The 20,813-nt window shown below is 42.3% G+C and overlaps 2 protein-coding genes and 1 non-coding gene across 3 annotated transcripts in view; 1 reads left to right on the top strand and 2 right to left on the bottom strand.

Annotated features, from left to right (window-relative positions):
* The window catches only part of LOC121301386 (protein strawberry notch homolog 2-like), a 49,047-nt gene extending 48,604 nt beyond the window's left edge, over positions 1-443 (bottom strand). Inside the window, exon 1 of the mRNA XM_041230733.1 lies at positions 278-443. The gene's annotated coding sequence lies outside the window, so the exon portion shown is untranslated. The remainder of the gene's footprint in view (positions 1-277) is intronic.
* A 6,002-nt stretch (positions 444-6,445) lies between these two features.
* On the top strand, positions 6,446-13,101 carry LOC121301346 (transmembrane 6 superfamily member 2-like). The gene is made up of 10 exons (XM_041230661.1): positions 6,446-6,914; positions 7,536-7,639; positions 8,557-8,654; positions 8,932-9,035; positions 9,476-9,558; positions 10,080-10,204; positions 10,686-10,787; positions 11,087-11,179; positions 11,568-11,687; positions 12,132-13,101. The coding sequence occupies exons 1-10, from the start codon at positions 6,823-6,825 to the stop codon at positions 12,339-12,341; spliced, it is 1,131 nt and encodes a 376-aa protein (XP_041086595.1). The 5' UTR covers positions 6,446-6,822; the 3' UTR covers positions 12,342-13,101.
* A 1,326-nt stretch (positions 13,102-14,427) lies between these two features.
* Positions 14,428-14,500, bottom strand: trnaa-agc. The gene has a single exon. It is a non-coding gene; the product is annotated as a tRNA-Ala (tRNA).
* Between the last annotated feature and the right edge of the window lie 6,313 nt (positions 14,501-20,813).

Below are 20,813 nucleotides of genomic sequence, written 5' to 3'. Positions count from 1 at the left end.
ACAAAGAGGAGACAGACTCAGAATAACTGTACCGACTGTAGTTCGACTCCCAACTTTACAAGCGACACGGGTTTTTAAAAAACGTCACGAAAGTCAAACCCCAAGCGTCCGTTGGTATTTTTAAAGGCTACGAAGTTTACCGAAAACGAACATGTCCCTGTTAAATGGAGAAAGCGAGCGTGTAATTTTTAATTACTGTCCCTTTACCCCGAGCTACACAAACAACCATCGCAGGCAAGACAATCTTACTTCATTCAGAGGCGGGTTTGTCTTTTACCTTTATAAAACGTAGCCCGTAGTGATCCCGGTCTCCTTCGAAACGCGTCCCCGTTGATAAAAACAGGACAATCTGTTGGAATCGTGGATTTATTCGTGTTTTTTTTCCCTTCGGATTAATTTCTTCACTTCCTTATTAAGGACACCATTTTGAATTGGCACACTTCCGCTGGTGTGGCGTCACTACCCCTCCCAGCCCAGAGTGACTGTCCTGCTCCGGGAGGGGACTGTCCTGCAAACTGCTGCGACACGTAAGGCTGGCTTGTACTTGTGTCGCAGGCAAAAGCGCTGTATCAGCTGCAGACACGTCTACGTGTGCACCAGAAGGATTGAGCACCCCCGGAGACCACGGACTGGGTCGCAGTGGGAAGTATAAACCAACACCTGTAGTCACAAATTCCTGACCCGAAACATTCTGCTTTTGACATAAAAAGTGACATTGCACATATCAAAATAGACTACTATTATACTAATTAATATTTTTTGATATCAAGCGTTCTATTTAAAAGTTGTTGTTGTTTTTGTTGTGTGTTTTAAATAAAAAAAAAAATATTGTTACCGATATGAACGCAACGTTACTGATTTAAGGATAAAGTTTGGCTTATACTTCAGACCCGGAGTGCAGGATCTCCGGCACTGTGTGACACAGGTCGGAATTACGCATAAGGCAGGAGTGAAGGATAACGTATTTCGTGGAAAGTCGTACAGCTTTTTCTCATGCGTCTGCGACCTGAAATCGCGTAGGGTCGGATAATGCTGAACATCTATCTAATGCATGGCCGGAGCGAAGCTGCACCTCTTGCAGCTGAGTCTGAACCAGCACATGTTAAAAACTGCTTGCGTGTTCCGTGAGATGGACCCTGACTCCAGATTTACCGGACGCTTTGAGACAGAACGGATTTTCAGAATTCCACTTAAACTGAAAGTAATTGATGTATTAATTAGCTACAACTTTGCTGAGATGAATCCCGAGGCAGAATCGCTGTGCGTCTCAAACAAGTCACCCTGATCAGCAGCTTCCCATCAGATCTATAATGATTAGCTATGGATGAACAGGTGAGAGACCGGGTGATGCTTTGCTTGGGAGAGTATTTGCATATTATTGGCGATTGAATATCGAGTAAGTGGCTGCAACCCCCCACCCAAAAAAAAAACAAAAACATAATAATAATACAAATACATAAGCATTGTATTCATTCTTATTATACAATTGTTTGATGCACATGGTAATTAAGCACCGTTATTCATTTTAGAAAAGGTGTGAATTCCTTAAATCTGGAGCCAGGTAGCCACCCTAAATGAGTTTGAGATGTCACTGTTGTGTGCATGAAAACCTTGCTGAGGGCGAGTCACATGGTCTGATTGCACCTTGCCCATTGAACTGCAGCACAGGAAGTGATCAGGAAGCGACAGCAGCAGTTGTTCATCAAGCATTGCCTTTGGAAATGTTCGCATCTTCCAAAGCACCAATGTTCAGTTGCTTGGCTAGGAACACTGCAGTGTTTAACCCTTCTATTAGGTTTCGGATCTATTTCACCCGACTCAAGTTTCCAATTAGCTTAAATTCTATTTTTCTTTTCATTTTCTGTATAATATTTTATGACTTTTTCTAAATTGGGGTCATGCACTTATACACAGAAAACAGAACCTTTGAGATGTTCATTTTTTTAAGAACAGGTCATATATACAAATAAGATGTTTCGGGTCAATGCGACCCGAAGCATTTATCTATGTAGATATGTATGCAGGAATAAAACAAACGTTTTATTATTATTATTATTATTATTATTATTATTATTATTATTATTATTATTATTATTATTATTATTATTTCTGGAAATGGCTGTACCTGTCTGGAGATATTTATAAACAAAAAAACAAAAAAAAAAACAATACATATCTACAAGGCAGAGCCTAATATTCTCTGTCAGTATTGCAACAGCATCTCACTGGCAAAGACATTCCAAAATGAGGAGCTCCCAGGCTGACAGTCAAAGAAGTTTTATCACAGCTCCTGGACTAAAAGAACATAAAAGAGTAAAACCTTTGCTAATAAAAACATTTAATCAATGTAATGCTGTTTTAAATTAGTTTGAAGCATCGGGTCAATATGACCCAAAACACAACAGATGTACCTAAATTCTGAACATAATAGGAGGGTTAAGCTGCTGTGTTCATACAGCTGCAACCGGACTGGTATGAATCATTACAAAACCACTCAGATCTCAAGGGCAGGCTGAGAGCTTGAAAACAAAAAACAAGCGTGAACCGTGGAGCTGTCGTTATTTTAAGGAAATTCCTGTTCACAAGACAATTGCAGAAGTAGGCTGAGGCATTCCCAGTATTAGCAAGTCATGTTATTTTCTGACTTCTTGCACATTAACAGTAACATATACACATTCCGTCTTTATAATGGCTAGGATCGAGAAATAATACAAGTTTAACTACACACTGTAAGTGTATGAAAGGGAACGGGTTATTATTTTAACTTTAGGGAGTAGTTCCTGCGCCTTTTATTCAAGCTAAAAAAGTCAAGTTTTTTTAGTTTTGTCTTTTGTTTTGTGTAGTTTTTGTACACAATGGCTTATGTACTTTGCAATGCTCGTACACCACACAGTAAGCCTTTCTGAGTTTGTTGGGGTCGCTGATTGTAGCTGGTGATGTGAATGGCCCTCAGACCAGTCAGCCCAGTTGTTCTCCCTCTAGTGGCAGCCCGGAGCTAGGACAGCCAGAGAGATAATTGATGACTTCTGTGAAAAAATTCTGTGCGTTCCCAAGAGAGGCCTTCATTTTGCGAGCCGCCGAGGAATTCTAGGGACCTTCCACTCTGAAATATGTGCTCTGTGTGGAATTCTGGAGCGGTCATCCTTCCTTTAGAGAAAAAAAAAAAACAGATGCATGAACCAGCGGTCACAGACCCACTTCTGACTTGCTGCTAGAATACAGTGATTTAGTTCTGCTGCCATACAATTTAAAAAACGCCTGACCTTATTTTTTTTTTTGATGCACTATTTTACCAAGCCATATTAACGGTAGTACTTAATTGCTTCGGTTTTCTGCGGGTTTAAATACGGGAAAGTGGGGCTCAGTGAGACACGAACGTTTTAAACGGACGCAGATCTGTAATCTGTAAAACAATGCTCCTTGTTTAGTTGTGTAATTGTCAGTCGTTATTGACAGCAAATGCTGCCCTGGCAGTTCCTTGTTAACACCAGTATAATAACAAAAATTGCTTCAGAGAAAAACCTACGCTTGGGTTGCATTCCAGGGAGAACATAATCTCCCCTGGAAAGTGTCCTGGAGGCATCAGGTGGTTAGGTTTGGGGTTAGGTATTGGGCTTGCTGTTAGATTTTAGGGCAGGGGATGCTTGGGGTTGGGGTTGGGGTTGGGGTTGGGGTTGGGGCAAAACACATCGTAGCCATTTGCAAAGGTAGCTGAAATGAAGCCCTGTAGTAATTTTTTCCAACACCAGAGGGAGCCCAGGTATGGTGTAACATTTGAGTGCCTCTGTTTCACTGTACCCCGTGTCTCACCGTGCCCCACTCTCCCCTAATCATATTGCTTACTCTGAAATTGTCAGATTTGCTTCATAGTTTTAAAACCCCTGCATGATTATACTGCGTTACACATGTTCTGCCGATCGATACACCCGAAGATGCTCAGTCTTCCACAATGGAGATATTTGAACCCTTGCTAGATTGTAAGGAGCTGGTATTGATTGTGAGGGGTGGGGATTGATTGAGGATTTTAAAGAGAAGGTCTCATCAAAGATTCATGCCGGTGTTGCTCTGCAATCCTTTTCTTTGGGAAATGAACGATTAGAGAGATTGTGAGCAGCAGGGTCTAGCGAGTGACAGCCTGACAGCGTTCTCTGGGTATACGCTAAAGGCGGGGCGTCGCTAGCAGTTCAGACGAGCACCATGTTGAAAAGATCGGCTTTTTTTTCCAAGCAATGCACTTAAAAAAAAAAAAAAAAATCATATCAGAGCTTGAAGCTTTATAACCTCCTACTGCTGCAACTAGTGGCCCGTTTGATTTGGCTCAGAGGGTGACATATTTGCAACTGTTTCCTCAAGATTTTTTTTTTTTTTTTGTAACCTATCGATGAACTATAAACAAACTGGACTGTCAACTACCGGTATTTCACTCATACATTTTAATAGTGGTAAAACTGTTTTTTTTTTATTGTCGGGCGCAATCAAACCTACTTACCTTATAGTTCAGGAAGGAAAATAGACATATATAACAAATATTTATATATATATATATATATATATATATATATATAATATATATAATATATATATATATATAAATTTCACGTCCGATTCATTAGTGCAGGCTAATTAATCTGAGACATGAGACATGCTGATTTCGTGAGAACATACTTCGTCAAGCCCTTATCAGATTCTATGCAGTATACTGTGACCGCGCAGTTTGTTGGTTACAATTGCAAGTATTGTGGTCCGGGTTCAAAAAGCAATACCTATCAATCAATTCATCAATCAGTCTATCTATCTATCTATCTATCTATCAATCTATCTATCAAAATGTTTGCTCAAAAGAGCCGATGTGTCAACATTTCACTTTGTCTAAAATGCCTTTGTCAAGGGAAAGTGTGTTTGAAAACAAAGTTGAATAACTTATAGGCTTTTGATGCTTATATAACTGCGCTCACTTATTTCTGTTGAAATTTATGAATGTGTTTGTGATGTCATTGACTACACAGTTCACGATGTAACACTCTACTATTCCTTTCTATTTAAGCCTCCAGACATCCTGGTATTGAGTCCGTGTATTGCCCTTTATTCTTTCATATTGTACATTATCTCAATGTATTTCATCTAAAACTCTTTTGCATTATATTATTATTATTATTATTATTATTATTATTATTATTATTATTATTGATGTTTAGTGCTGGAAGCTGGCCAGTGGTTTCCAGTAAAACGCTGTAGATTTCTTCTTTTCCTGGCGCCCTTCGCCCTTGTCCCGTATTAGGAAGAGATTCCCGTAAGTACGCTCCGGTTCCAGCGGGAGTCTAGCTAATCAATCGTTTAGACAGCAAAAACAAAAGTCTAGTCGACTTTTCTTTTCTAATGTGTAATTTGCCAGGTTATTAGTGACTTATTTTCACATCTTGTTTTGCGTTATTCCACTGTAGTGATATGCAGAGGGTTTAGGATTGTATATTTAACCACGATGCACATCTCTGCAGGTGCATTGATGACATGCTTAACAGTATGGGCAGTCATGGATACCAGCCAGGATTCACGACCAGAGCTGCCATTTCTAACAGGGTTATATAATAGAATCGGACACTCTTTGCCCAAACGAGAAAAGCCCAGGTGAAAAAAAAAGACAACACTGCCCAGCCCAATGCATGGGGCCAGGGAACATTTTCTTAACTAGAAGGATTTCACTTCCTGTCTTGACACTGGAATTCCCCTTGTCTCTGGGCCAGTGAGGCTGGGGTATGGTACAGGCATTACTGGAATAACGAGGACATCATCTTCTGATACATTATCCGCCTGGACGCTTGTGACTGTACTAATTTACATTGTGATCTGTGTGTGTGTGTGTGTGTTTAATTTTAGCCACTATACATAAAGATGTATTCCAAAAATACATTGAAGAGCAGTCCGTTCATTTAATGTAATTAATAATAATAATAATAATAATAATAATAAATAATAATAATAATATTCACGACAAGGCATAATTGTAAGCAAACAAAACATAACACCAAAACAGATGATTCATTACTGTATTTGAGAATATACAGGGGTGACCAAAGCTGTTTTCCAGTCCTGGTCTTTGTTCCAACCCTGTTCTATTGACCCAGTTAAACCTCCACCCAGACCTAGACACTTACATCACTTTACCTATTAAACCTGGAGTGGAGTAGCCTTCCAGGACAGTGATTGGACATCCCTGCCCTACTGTCTATGAGTCAACTTTTCAGTCATGTAGTTTACGATTGTAGTTCTGGTAGGTTACAGTACACGACTGCTGTAATGCTGCACTGTATTTGGTTGTATAGTGACCTCTGGTGGAAGTAATTCGTCATCACAAGACATTGTTTTCAAACCACGCTGGCATTTCTTAACAGGTGTTTTATTTTGATGTCCCTTGAGATAAAATAGTTCAATAAAATGCGGCCTGTGTGTAAATAGTCTTTAAAAAAAGATATTAAGGAATTCTACATGATCTGCATGGAAAAAGTGAATGACATCATCTCTAGAAGTTAAAGTCCCATTCCGGTTTGACTGTATCGCACCGTGGCCGTGGACTTTGATTGGAGAGCTGGGCGAAGAGACGAGTCAGCGGGGGTTTCTTGCACAATCCTTCAGCGTGAAGTTGCAACCAGTTGTGCCCAAATAACTTTTTGAATGAACCGACTGGAGACTGGAGTTAGAAACCATAAAACACAATGCACTTTTTAATTTCAACAACTTCATAAAATTCAAGAGTTTTGTATTTCCGATTGCATAATCTTGACTTCGTTCAACCCATATCATAAGCAACACGCTCCGAGCACGAAGATGAAGATACCAGAGCCAATCTGTGTTTTTGTGCTGTCGCTATCGGCCATTCCAATAACCTACACGGTAAACAACACCCCTGCTTCGGAAGAGTGAGTAGAGGACACCACTTATTTATTTCGCTGTATTATAAAGTACAAATCACATACACGTTGTGTAGACAGTATTGATTTACATATTACAACAGAGCGCTATCGCGTAACTGCTTTATTATGTTATAATGTACATTTCATTCATTGAATCCGTCTTTATTCCTTTGTATGTAACATGCATAATCGGCCTTTTTTTTGGGGGGGGGGGGGGGGTCTTAAGGCTTGTTTCAGTGTACCTCTTCTTAAGGCTGGTTTCACAGGGGATGTTAACAGCCTCTCTGAGCAGGCCAACCTTTGAGTCTCCTAGTGAAAGGCACTTTGATCGGCTAATTAGTGTTTCTGACTGTCTTAGCAAGACTGTTCGTGAGACTGCATGAGAGAGCCCCCAAAACCAGCTATACGGAGTCCCCAGAAAAGCACTGTCACCCCCCTCTGCTCTCCGACTGTCCGCAGGTCTCCCCCACTGTCTGTCCCGATGGGAAATGTTTAGTTCAGTAGAGACAGCGAGGAAAAGTACAAATGTAGTGACATTTAAAAACAGATTTCAAATACAGTTAAGAGTGAACACAGAGTTTGTGCATTTTAGCAATAAACTAATTGTTTGCTCTCAATCCCCCCCAGTCCCTTCGCTGTACTGGGAATTGGAGTGGCTGTACTGGTGGTGCTTTTTTTACTGGTGTGCTCTGCCGCCCGCAGCAGTCCTCCACAAGACCCCCTCTTCTACGGTAAGCAAGCAGAGCTGGTGCGGTTTCACAGCCTGTGGCGTTTTCAGTGTCTTTCAGAAGCTTTCATTTTCTTGTCACTTTCTTTGTTGGCTAGGCTGATGGTTTCCAATTTTAAGAGCTTTGAAAGCTGCATGCCCCTGGCAAAAAGGATAAAATGGAGACACCACTCTTGTATTTACAGAGGCAGTTTATAACATTACAAGGACTTCGATAAAGCCAAGTCATTTATTTAGGTCAGATGTACACTGTAGCTTTCCCTCTGTCTGTTGTTGTAAGTGTCCATCTCTGGCATTCTCTGTCGTTCTCGTTCTGTAAAGCTAATAACCATTCTTCAGTTTGTTTGTGTTCCTTTATACTCCGCTGTGCAGCTCAGCTGCGTTTTCTGATTCTGAAAACTCCTTTCAGCAAGCTGGCGCTTTTAGTAAGATACTGTCAGTAAGCATCCAGAAACCTCAGCCTGCATCCCCTGTATAAATCTACTTCAGAACTGCTGGCTTTCAGACATTATTACCTTTCTCCCAGCAGAGCAATCCATAACCGCTTGGAGCTTCACAGCTCCCAGATACTGTGAAAATAAGCATGTGTGTGACTGACACGGAGCTGCTAGGAGATGCTCTCTAAATAACACAATATGTGAGCAATATAAAGGATTCAAACTGGTTTATCCATTTATTTATTTCTCCAAACGGTTGGTCACAGTTACCCTAGTTTTTACACAGTTCACTGGGCTGACGGGTGTGCATTGAGTTGACGCCAGTGCATTTATTAATTTTCTGCACAACATCTAAGCAGGCTTTGGATGATTATTAGTGCAGGTTTTGTGCAGGAGAACTGTTTGCCATTTGGAATTAGGAGAGGGGTATTAACACGTCCTTGAATGTTGGATTCCTGTCTCTGTGTGTGCGTTTCTCTTGCAGTGTTCACTGTTTTCTCGTTCACTTGCGTCATTGATCTGATCATCTCTCTGGAACAAGACGGCTTCATCAGCGGCTTCATGGACTTCTACATCAAGGAGGTACAGAACTCCACTCCCTGCTTTGAGAAAAGTCATTTCCCCAACAGATACAAATCAGTGATTTATTTTAGGGCACAGAACGCACAGGCCGATATGTTTTTTTTGCTGTTTTGATTTTAACCCAAAATGTGTGATTTAAAAAGATCTTCAGTTCTAATGACTAGGCGTCGCTGCTCCCCAGTCCCCTGACTCGCACCGTTGAGCCGTGCTGCCTCCCAGTCCCCGTGCTGTATGTGTCCAGCCTGTAATAGTGCCTCTGTGTGTGTTTGCTTGTCAGGGAGAGCCCTACCTGCGCACTCCTTATGGGAGGATGATCTGTTACTGGGACGGCACGGTGCACTACGCTCTGTACCTCATGATGGTGACGAGGATATCAAAGAGGTAGGTCCGACCGCATCGTCAGCACATTCAACAGACCAGGAGAGCCGCAATCTACAAGGTTTTATAGGCAACCCTTAAATCATAAATTTCTGAAGAGTGTACATTTGATAAGTTGGTCAGCTCAGGTGCATGAGAGCAGGTTTTTGTTCCAAATGATCTCGGTTACTTAATTGATCACATTACCTGCTTAGTAAAAATGAAAAGGTTGCAAGACGACACTACCCTGAAGCTATAAGTAATTAACTAGAGTTGGTGCCTTGTAAGTCATGCAAACATTATACAGGCGATTCACATGCATCGTTATACTGTACGCCTTGTGGTCTTCCTTGTTGAGTCAGAACCCTGCAATACAGCGCACCCACCTGCCCCAGGAGAACAGGCTATTGAAACGCTTGACTCTGTTCAACGTTGTGGAGTCTAACTCTCCCTTCTCTCTGCAGACAGGGCTACCGCAGCGCCGGTCTCTACTGGCTGGGCTCCATCCTTCTCAGTATGATCGTCTTCCTGGCCGGGAACGTAGTTGGTATGCAGAGCAAGTGGGGTGCAGGGGGGAAGGGGGGTGTTAACAGAACCCTTCAAGTGACGGGAGACACAGCTAGGCTGTGTGTAATGAGGCTGTAGGCTTTAAAAAAAGAAGCAGAGCTGCTTGCTTTAGATGCCTTGACTTAGAGCAGGGGTGTCTAACTCCAGTCCTCGAAGGCCGCGTGATTTTCTGGTTTTCAATCCAACTTAAGATCTCCATTAACTTCATTAACCTCATTATTAGTTCAATTGGACGTGTTTAATGTTTTTTTTTTTTTCCAAGGTCTTTTACAGTTGATGATTTTAAAGAATGCACCTGATTCAAGGTACACGACTTCTGAAACATTTTGAGACCTGGAGAGAAGTGTTACATTTGTCCAGCTAATCAGATAATTAGACCAATTAAACCAGAAGACACTGCTGTCCTCCAGGGACTGAATTTGACCCCCCCCCTGGCTTAGAGGGGCTCAGCAGTTTGGCTTTGCATATTTTGAAGCAGTCTCTCTCTCTCTCTCTCTCCAGGTAAATATGGTTCTGACATCCATCCTGCCTTCCTGTTGAACATCCCCTTCCTCTTCCTGCCGGTGTGGACGGGGGTGAAAGTGTCCCAGAAGCCCAGGAACCTGACGCCCAGAGCTGCCGACGAGGTGAGTACTGCCTCCTGCTGGCCAGCCTTTGTACTACACTGAAGAGGACACTTGCTGAACCCTGATTTAGTCTCTTAGAAGTTTTATCTGTGCTGTGTGATCGCCTAAAGACGAGCATGTGCTTCTGTGATAGGAATACTAACTATTAAAATATTACAGAAAGAAAGGACATTTGAAACAGAGCTTTGAAAAAAGCAAACTGACCCTGAATTGCAGTGGAGGTCCACAGTTCTGATGTGTGTAATTGGGCTGTTACGGTATTCATGGCCCGTAGGTTTGTGTCCGAACCTAAGGTGAGCCATGAGACTTGGCTAATCTAACACTTTTGCTTTATACTGTACAAAAGCATGCTTTATGCTAAGATACAGCACCAGATCAAAATCAGTTTCTTCCACTATACTGAAATGTAACAGGAGAGCGTGCAATTACAATAACGATGGTAATAATAATTACAAAGGCATTGCGTTTCTTTGTTTCGCAGGTTGCTGTTGAACAGCAGAAGCTGCCTCACCAGCGCCCCCTAGATCTGCTCCTGCTCGTGTTCCTGTTCTCCGCCATCGCCTACACCCTCTTCAGAGGATTCGTGAGTATTGCAATTGCAATCAGTTACAATTCTGCGCAGTAATTACAATTACACTAGAGTAACGTAAACCAACTACCCCCCATCAACATGTTTGCTGTATTTATTCGCAATAATCACAGGCACAAATGCTGTTTAACAGAAGTGGTTGAAATAATGCTCAAATGACAAATACATGCGTAATTGAACTGTAATCGATCAACGAATTACAATTACACAGACATGCCCAGGATCAACTTCACTTGCAGTTCATTACTAATCTCTCCTTTCAACGAACCCTGGTTGCTCCTTTCGCCCTGCAGGTAGCCCTCGATTGCCCTTTAGAGTCCTGCTTCAACTACATCTACCAGTACGAGCCCTACCTGAAAGATCCCGTAGCCTACCCCAGGGTCCAGGTGAGGGCAGGATAGCATTTGCTGGTTTTTTATTTTAGCCATGGTTAGATTGCCTTGTGATCTGAGCGCTGCAGGGTTTGTGAATGGGGCGCTGTGGCTGGCATGGAGAGGCATAATGATGTGCAATATAGAGCTTTTAAAGGGTTGCTTTTAAAACTGTTAAACCATGATCTGAGAATTAGCTTCTCAATAAAAGTGTGCTTTTGGTCCTCCAAATAATAAACACCTCTGTATGTATATCATATATATATATATATCATGTAAAGAATTCATTGCTGGACTGTGAGTCACCACACCCCTCATGAATGCTCATGTCCTGTGTCATTGTGTTTCTTGGACCCCCCTGTGTGCGCTGTCTGTGTTAAACTCTCTCTTGCTTGCTGTGCAGATGCTGGTGTACCTGTTCTATGCACTGCCCCTGCTCTGTCTCTTTGTCTACGGGCTGCTGAAGCCTGGCTGCATTTGGATGCTGGACTGGACCCTTGTCTTCGCAGGAGCTGTAGCCCAGGTACCAGACACTTAAAAATCATTCTGCCTTTCACTTGCTCAATATAAAATGCATTTACGCCCACTACCACTTTTAAGCATTCCAGTCTATCAAGGTTCCAGGTTATAAGCCTGGAAATTCGAATGTAACTTTCTCTTTTGCTGCAGTACAGCATTCAGCCACTGGATGGAACTGTCTCCGATGCTGAAAAATAAAATAAATAAAAACATGTGAAAGTGGCATTTTAGCAAGATGTCTCCCTAGGTTGTAGATGATATAGTTTAGTAAGACACACCTGAGCTTGTTACCTTTACTGTGGCTAATGAAGCTTGTATTAATGTCTGGACTGGTGAAACTGCTATGCAATAGGAGTCTTATTCCCATCTGTCTTCTAGCTCAGAAAGCATAACATACAATCTAAAAATAGAGCTCACTTTGTTCCTCTTGTCGTTTTGCGCCCCACAGGCTCAGTTCACACACATCGGGGGGTCCCTGCACCCCTGGACCCCCTACACATACCGGGTCCCCGAGGAGACAGTGTGGCCCTTTCTGCTGATGAACCTCCTGTATGCTTTGGGACCCCAGATCCTGGCCCTGCGCTGCCTGATGCACCCCGAATTCTTCCTGAGCCCCGCGGTCCTCAGAGAGGCAGACCAAGACAAGAAGATCCAATAACTGCAGACAGGACCTCCCCTCACTTCTCTGGACTGGACTTCGGAGTCCTAGCCATTCGTTGGGAGTTTTGGTGCTAATATGTCATGTGTGTAATGGTTTAATTAATGTCAGACTCTTAGTTACAAATTTCTTTCAAATGAGTTCAAGATTGCCAGGAAAGAATTGCACAATACAACAGTCAACACTGTTCTGTCTTTTATAAATGTTATCAAAAGTTTGTTCAAAAGTAGGAAAGAAGGTTGATCTCAAAATAGCAGAAATCGGCACATTCCTGTCGGCAAGGAAGAATGATCAAACAGCATCTCAGTTCAGCGTAAATACCAATTCCGTGTGAAAGCTGGGAAAACATTAACGGTCTATAATTTGTCTACTCTGTAAGAACTGATTATATTCTTAAGTCGGTAACATAACCTCTTGCGTTATCTCCATTCCCCTTGCCCTAGAAATTGTCATTTTAACCTTTGTAAGGGTGCTGGAATGCATTCCCTGTCTTTGTAAAACTGGATCTTTGTTCTAAAAAGGTGTGCACCTAAACTTCAAACATGCTTGTTGAGGGACGTTTCTGCAGTGCACAGTTACAGCAATGCCAAAGATTAACTGTGTAAATGTGCACTGTGATTTACGTATTTGCCATGCTTTACCAAGAGTCTGTGTAGTTTTAGAGGGATTCTGTTTTATTGTTTCATTTTTTATTTGCATGCTGTTGGATGGGAAGTGCCTACAGGTGGGATAGCTGCACCTAATAAAATCCCAACCTTGATAAACCTTTAAAAGCTATATTTAAAACTACCTGGGCTGCAGCACCTTTGCCTATGCTGGCGTTCCTCCTCTTTATGAATGTAATCAAGACTTCGCCTCTGGTGATTAGAAAAGGAGGCCAGTTCCTTCCAAACCAGCCCAGCATCCGTGGCTGCGTAAAACCCATCTCTCTGCACTGCAGTCTTTGACCTTCATAGAAACCTAATTTATGCATGATGGCAGATGTCTAGAAAAGGGATCCACAGCTACACCTGCACTTTGTCATTTTTATGCCTTTTCTTTGTCTTTGCTGTTCCCTCCCCTCTTGTCCCAGTTTTTAAAACTAATGGCGGCAATAATGTGTTACTAATGTATCTGACAGAGGATGTAACACTAGTCTATCTGTATGACATTACAGTGAAAGGCTAGCAAGCGCAGAGGTGAATGCAGTGCATTGCACTTGCTCTGAATTTGCAGTCTCCTAGTCAGAGGGCTCTCATTAAAAATTCTCCTGCTGTCGTTGGATGCTGGCAGATGTCGAACCTCACAGCACAGGTTCAAGCAATTTTATTTTTAAGACATTCCCACAGCCAGGACCTTGAAATGTAACTCTGCGCTGTGAAGAGACCCATGCAGAGACAGCCAGGCAAGCTGTATCAATCACCTGCTTTAGTGTCGGCACAGAGTGCTTCATTCAGAGAGCTTTGCATCGCAGTGGGAGCCTGGGTTTTAGAGCACTGAGCCATCTGAGAATCAATGCAAAGAGCACAGTGCAGCATGGCAAAGGGTAATGCATACTGCTGTAACACAGGTAAAGGGCAGTGGGCTGTAAGATGGGAATTTTGCCCAACATTCAAATATTTCCAATGCTTCTCTTGACTATTCGCTCATCCTTATCTTTCTAGTATCAAATCCAATAGGTGCACTTGTGCAATTTTGCTAATGTTAAGGTCACTTTAGGGTTGTTTATTTCAATAACTGACAGCCTATAACACAATCACCCGCTAGGTGGTGCTCTAAACATGGCTGGTTAACACGTTTGTGCTGAAGATTTAATCAAAAGTTATTGCATATTAATTAAGTAAAATAGCACCGTTTTCACATGAACGTATGTAATATGATTTTAATCTAAAAAAAAAACAAAAAAAAAAACGTGTTTATTCTCACATTATGCCCGCTGAAATCTCACTTCAGCCTTACTTACGGTACATTATGCCGTCAAACTGAAATGAAACATAATGACACGTGCATAATTCACAATTCATCTGTTTTCATGTTCGGGGGTTTGAATCTTAAGGCGCACATAAACACATTAAATTGAATCCATCTTTTAGTAAAACAGAGCCATTGGAGAATGCGGGCATCGATCCCGCTACCTCTCGCATGCTAAGCGAGCGCTCTACCATTTGAGCTAATTCCCCTTCGCTTCCGACACTCCCCACAGAAGTATATTCCACAAACGGTTTAGTTAAAAAAAAAAAAAAACTGTAAACCGACATGTTTAAGTGGAATGTAATTTTGAATTATACGTAACTAATAATACACTATAATAAGATTTGACATTTTGAAAAAAAAAAAAAAACTCTTTGGAGAATGCGGGCATCGATCCCGCTATCTCTCGCATGCTAAGCGAGCGCTCTACCATTTGATGGTGAGCGCTCTTCTGTATTTATTTGTTTGTTTTTTGCTGTTGTCCGCCTGCCCACCCATATTCGATCGCCCCCTCCTCTTTCTGTGTCATAAACACACAGTCCGGTACTGGGCTTTTAAAAAAACCTAATATAACAGGTATTAAACGAAGAAATGAAATGCACTGTAGATGACGTAAAGCAACCCTGTGTGTGTCATTACAGGGGTGGGTCGGTGTGGCCTGGCTCTCTGCGCTGCTTTTCCTGTCTGCTTCGTCTCAATTGCCTGACACTGACAAAGGCAGGAAGAAGATTGTCCATGTGCTAGGTAAGGAAACTGAACGGGGCACCCTGCCTGTAATGTCAATGCACTTTATTGATGGTCTCTTGCAAGGGAGTCAAATAATTTATAGATGCTCCCTTAACTACACTTCAGAACGAAAAGGTTGTATGTAGTTGCTGTTCTTGCCTTATAATAGGTGTGAAGAACTACAGCTGCCAGCTATCTCTTCTTTCTGCAGTGCAGGGAACATAGAGTCCCTGCCAACACTTCTAACTACCCTTGGGAAATGCTAACAAACTGGAGATCTGTATAGCAAAAGCACTCCTAGTCTGTGTAAAACAACAATCCTTTTTAGTTAATTTGTCCGAGTGAATGTAACAATATAACCTGTCACTGCTGATAATATTTACTGCCTGTTTGGCTCACGTAGTGACGGAGTGGCAAGTAGGATTCAAGAGAGAAAGAAGCAACCTTTTTGGTGAATGTAAACAAACTGGACTGTCAACAAAGGTCTGAGTGCACAGACGGCTAAACCACAGAAAAATGGAGTAGCGCTATATTGTTTGTGCAAAACGAATGGTTTTACATTTGTGTACTGCTGTACTCTTAAGCACACGTGCCAAGCTAGGGAGCGCTGTCTAGGAGTGAATCCGCAATCCTGCAAGTCCTGTGGTGCTGATCTCTTTCCCCTCTGCTCCACTCCTATTGTCCGGGCCTGCAATGGGGCGAGCTGTTCCCCGTTCATAAGCATCTCTTCTCTGAAATGACAATCTCTCTGCTCAGTATTCAGCTCACACAGGCTGGCTCCTGAGCTGTGCACAGAGAGCTGTATCTCGTAGACAACTGAGCTGCCATGTCTGGGTAAGTTTGTTTGGCAGCTCGGGGTCTAAGATGGGAACAGTGTTTTTAAAAGAAAGCAAGTCCCTGCCTACTAATGCAAATCTGTGAGCTTTTGAAAGCTTGTAAACACCAGCAGCCCGAGGCTCAGGAGTAGAAGCCACTGTCTGATCTGTGTTTCAGTAACAGAGTGAGAGGGAGTGTTGTTGAGAGAGAAGCACACAGGAAACGTGATACTAAAGACAGGAGGTGTCTCCAGAGACCTCATGGAAATCATGTGTACAAGAAGACCCATCAGCGGAAAGCATTGAAGATACAAACGTGAGAGGGTGATCAGACACAGGAGGACATAAACCCATGCTTTTAAAATCTTATCATACTACACTTTTAAAATTGCAAGATCCTTTTGAGTTTTCCGTCATAGATTCTATACACTTTCAGATGTGGACAGCACCTTAAAAAAAAAAGTTTTTTGATTCTTGTCTCTCTGTGTGTGTGTGTCTCTCTCTCTCTGCTTGTGTCTCTGTCTGTCTGCGTGTCTCCCCTCAGAGGATGAAAGCGGGGCAGTGATCGTGCAGACAGCCCCAGGGTGAAGTGGACCAAGGTTACGGACGCGCTGGTCTTCGAGGACGTGTTTTCGTCTCGCTCGGCCGGCAGCAGCGGGCCTTCGGGACCTACCGGGGGCATGTCTCGCTGCAGGGTGCGGGCCCGGGGGACGCCTCGGTGCAAATCCACAATGTGACACTGCAGGACTACTGGGGCTACGAGTGCGAGGTCACCGACATGGAGGACGACACCGGCTTCGTCAACCTCGACCTGGAAGGTCAGGGGGCACAGTCACCTGCACTGACCAGCCGCTGCCCTTACAAAAGTTTCCCACAGTAAAAGCACAGCAAAAAAAAGCGTAGGTAAGCATTGTAAAGAATACCGATCTGGTAAAGCATGTTAATAAACATGACAAACCAGGGTAAACTGTGGATAATGCCTAGTGTAGCCATGGGAAAACTACAAAAATACAGGGCAGAAATACTGTGGGAAACTTTAATAAGGATGGACCTCATTCACATAGCCAATTTAATAACGTTTATGAAAGTAATACAGTGTGATATTCATATTGTCATATGTAAAATAAAGAATCATTGTGGCATCATTTTAACAGCATGGGTGTATTTTTTTTAGTGCTGAGGAGTGTGATAAGTGTCTCAACAGTAGGGGGCGCTGTTGTAGCAGATGTTTGCACAGCAGTCTCCTCTTGAGTCACACGATGTAATGACTGTACAGTTACATTGTAATCTCTGCAGGGCTCTGCACATCTGAATGTACTTGCAATGTAATAATAATAGCATGTCAGTGATGGTTTGCCTGTCCACTGTGTTTTTATTTAAATAACACCATTTATTATGAATTTTTTTTTTTTTTTAACAATTTATGAACTCAAACAATGTGATCTGTTTCGAGTTTAGGACAAAGTTTGTCCTCGTTTTTTTTTTTTTTTTTTTTATATTGTTTCTGCACTCTGGTTTTCCTGGTTGCCAAGACAACAGTTACCAGGAGATTCTGGCCCTGAGGAGAAGGTGAGGAAGCTGGAAATGATACCTTCCTGCTCCCTGTCCTTTAATTAACGGTGAGGCTTTCTCATTCAAGACACAGACTGGAGCTTTGCTTGCTAGCTTGTCTCAAAATCTTTTGATCTGCCCAGCAGCCTCTCCCTAGCCACATGGCTATACAAACCGGCTGTGTTTTTCGCTGTTAGTGTTGACTGTTCTTTGGTTAGAGAACCGAAAGATAAACGCTTCGTTTGCAGTTTGAACGTGCACAGCCCCAAGCCTAACCTCCTCCGGCATTAAACCCAATCTCGCCCTCAGGCATCAGGTTGACATATTTCATTTTACATTACAGCGCTAAAGCTCTGCGTTGGAAATAAAGGGGGGTGAAGCCGAGGGAATTAAACCCAGGAATGACAAAACCAGAGCTGTTCAGTCCTGTAAAAATTCTCATAGCTTCTAAATATATATCTAAGGTGGAATAAATACATGGCACTGGGTTGATAATTTGTTTCCCCCTCGCTTTACAATAAATTGCATAGAAATCACACAGCGGCGTCATTTTAAACAGATTTAATCCAAACCTTTTAAAACTGCTAGACAGGAATTAAAAACACACACACATTTGCCATCATGCAGTGATACTGACAAGGAGTCAGCTTGTCCAGTACATAATGGATGGCCCAATGCACTCCTGATGAGACTTATGGAGATATTTCATTACCTTGATGTGATTTAGAAGGACTGCTCTCATCAACGTCAGCAGCTTAGCCACACAAAGAGCAATGTGAAACTTCACATGTCTTCATGTGTCAAATGTGTCTTTCGTGCCTGAGAGACAATCCTGAGAGGCAACTGACACACACACACACACACATATGCACACATACACCTTTAATATCATTTAGGCTTCATGCTTCCCCATCTGTGCAATGCAGGCAAACATCGTTAATGTTTTAATGATTAGCATTAGCATGTCGTTGTCCTAGATCCCCAGCAGATAGGTATTGATGCGCTGTGCCTGAAGGTCGCGTTTCAATGACGGGACCTGTTTAAAACTGCTTCGTTGTTTCGGTGAATGGAGACAGGTAAGGAAGTCGTATGTCAGCGACTGCTATGCTATCTGCTGTAACACATGGTTACAGCAGCCCATTAAAAAAAACAAACAAAACAAGCAAAGTTGCTAATTTATAATTCTGGCTCCTAATTAATCATTTCAGCCATAATACTGTAAACCCAAGCCAAACGAATTGGAACCAGGTGTCAGGAATAACTGGACTGTTCGGATAATCGGATTACAACTGTGGAATTGTTTATGACTTTCCCAATCAAGATACCTCCTGAAAAGCCCTTTACCTGTAAATACAGTGTTCAGTGAATACCAGCAATTGAGGGCTGAAGAGCACAGCACACGACATGACGGGTTACCATGACAGGTATGATAATTCTGATCAATGTCACCTGACCCCACTGTAGGTACCTAAATGTGAGCCGGAGCTTGGAATCACCATCATCAAACATTCATGAGATTGGGAACTTTGACTAATTCCTGCAGGTCTGGCTTGACCATGGCCTGAGATGGGATCACAGCAAGGGCTAGTGAGGGAATTCAGCAAAGGTCTAGGGCCAGGCAGCCAGGATTATCAATAACGGGGGGTGGGGGGTGGGGACTAGATCTCCAGCATTGAGCTCACCACTGCAAAATCATTCGATCGAAGTCCTGAAGACCCAAGGTTGGAAAAACGGCAGTGTGGAATAAATCAGCCTATTAGCCACCGAGAAAGACCTTCTTCCTCCCGGGGCAGTGGCGGAGAAGAGGGATTAGTCTCGGTGTCTGCCTGCGATCGATGGCAGAGGCGCCCTTAAACCGCAGCTGCTATCTCTTCCTGTGAATAGCTTGCGGAAAAATAAAACTTTTCAGGCTGAGAAATGGTCCCCGTGCTTGTGTATATTTCACCTCCTAAAAGACTGGCATGTAATATATATATAATACATATACATATAATCACATCGCAGGGCTCTGGTGGTGCATATAATGATAAACAAATAAGAGTGTGTCTTAAAATGGAAACATTTGATACAGTGCCGAAACAGCAAAGGGAACATCTGTGGGCCTACTGTAGGACATGCCAGATGGGCAGACATGCACGCTTTGCGGGACCCATCAGCGTTCCCCTGGTGCCACCGGCAGCCTGTCAAGCCGCAATATCAGTTTTTGGATCAGCGGCATCTGAGAGCGTATGCATGCCATTCCCTGCATTGCAAAAGTGACAAGAGAAACTTGCAACTACCTTCACTGGACAGTCACATTTCATCAGTCTTTCATGCATATGAGATAGCATATTTTGTTACCCCTTTCCTCAATGCACACTAACCAAAATAATGCACAATGAGAAAAAGCACATCACATTTTCAAACTGTTTATATTATTTAGACAGTGTGGATCCAGTGTCAGACAACCCCAAATGTCCTTTCAAAAGATTAGAAATGTTTTTTTGTTTTTTTTTGATAAAAGAAAGGGATGCAGTTACAAACTCCAGGAACAGTTTAAAAAAAAAAAAAAAACAAAAAAAAAACAGCTTTATTAAAACCAGATAAACGATACAGAGGTCCAGTGTTTAAAACAGGAGCATCTCACATCACACTGCAAAACAGCTACACGGTAAAGAGAGCAACACACACACACACAGGAAACTAGGGCAAGAGAAGGGAGCCCTGGAACGGCACTTAGAACGCACCTGCTTGACGTTTCTTATCACGGCTGAAAATGTGGACCTTTTTTTTTTTAAATACCAAGACTTTATCTGCCTGTAAAGGTAGAAGTCATGTTTGATATGGACTCTTCAATCGAGTCAATTAAGATTTGTATTGTTTCATAAAGAATAAATAACAACAATAACAATATAATACATAAGAACATTGATACGTATACCAGGAGCTCGTGGATAAATAACAAACACGTCAGGATTTTTTTTTAAAATGAAAATTTTAAACGCGCGGTAATATTTACAGCGACCCACACACAGTATAAGCAATTCTGAGTTTTGCAGGTAGCGCTGGCTCTCACGTTTCATTAAAGGGGTCACCCCCACATTGTCAAGTAATACTTTACCCATCGTTATTAATAGCGCATTAAAAAACATTACAAAGGGATGAGACTTTTTACAAACGCCATCGAAAATGCCTGTTCCACCGCTGCTTGCGCAAGAAGCAAATAAACGAAAAACACAGCAGTCTTAAAAAAGCTGAAATTGCTTGACATGTTTTGTCTGAGCATTTAAAAAAAATGTTATAGAACAACACTGATCAGACAACATCAACTAATTCAACTCCACAAGGGAGGGAAGCAGTGAAAACGACTTTGAAGGGCAGCACAATGGCCTCGTGTCTACGGGCAATGTACTGTCGCCTGCAAAGGGACCGGCTCTTTCGCACAGCGGAA

The sequence above is a fragment of the Polyodon spathula genome, chromosome 27 (assembly GCF_017654505.1).
Source record: "Polyodon spathula isolate WHYD16114869_AA chromosome 27, ASM1765450v1, whole genome shotgun sequence".
Classification (NCBI taxonomy): domain Eukaryota; kingdom Metazoa; phylum Chordata; class Actinopteri; order Acipenseriformes; family Polyodontidae; genus Polyodon; species Polyodon spathula.
The sequence above is the reverse complement of the archived record's forward strand: the minus strand, read 5'-3'. Positions and strand labels throughout refer to the sequence as shown.

Excerpts from the sequence above, each read along its gene's own strand:
- LOC121301346 (XM_041230661.1), top strand. The coding sequence starts at position 6,823 with ATGAAGATACCAGAGCCAATCTGTGTTTTTGTGCTGTCGCTATCGGCC. Across the intron at positions 7,640-8,556 it reads ACAAGACCCCCTCTTCTACG|TGTTCACTGTTTTCTCGTTC; the intron begins GTAAGCAAGCAG and ends TTTCTCTTGCAG. Across the intron at positions 8,655-8,931 it reads TGGACTTCTACATCAAGGAG|GGAGAGCCCTACCTGCGCAC; the intron begins GTACAGAACTCC and ends TTTGCTTGTCAG.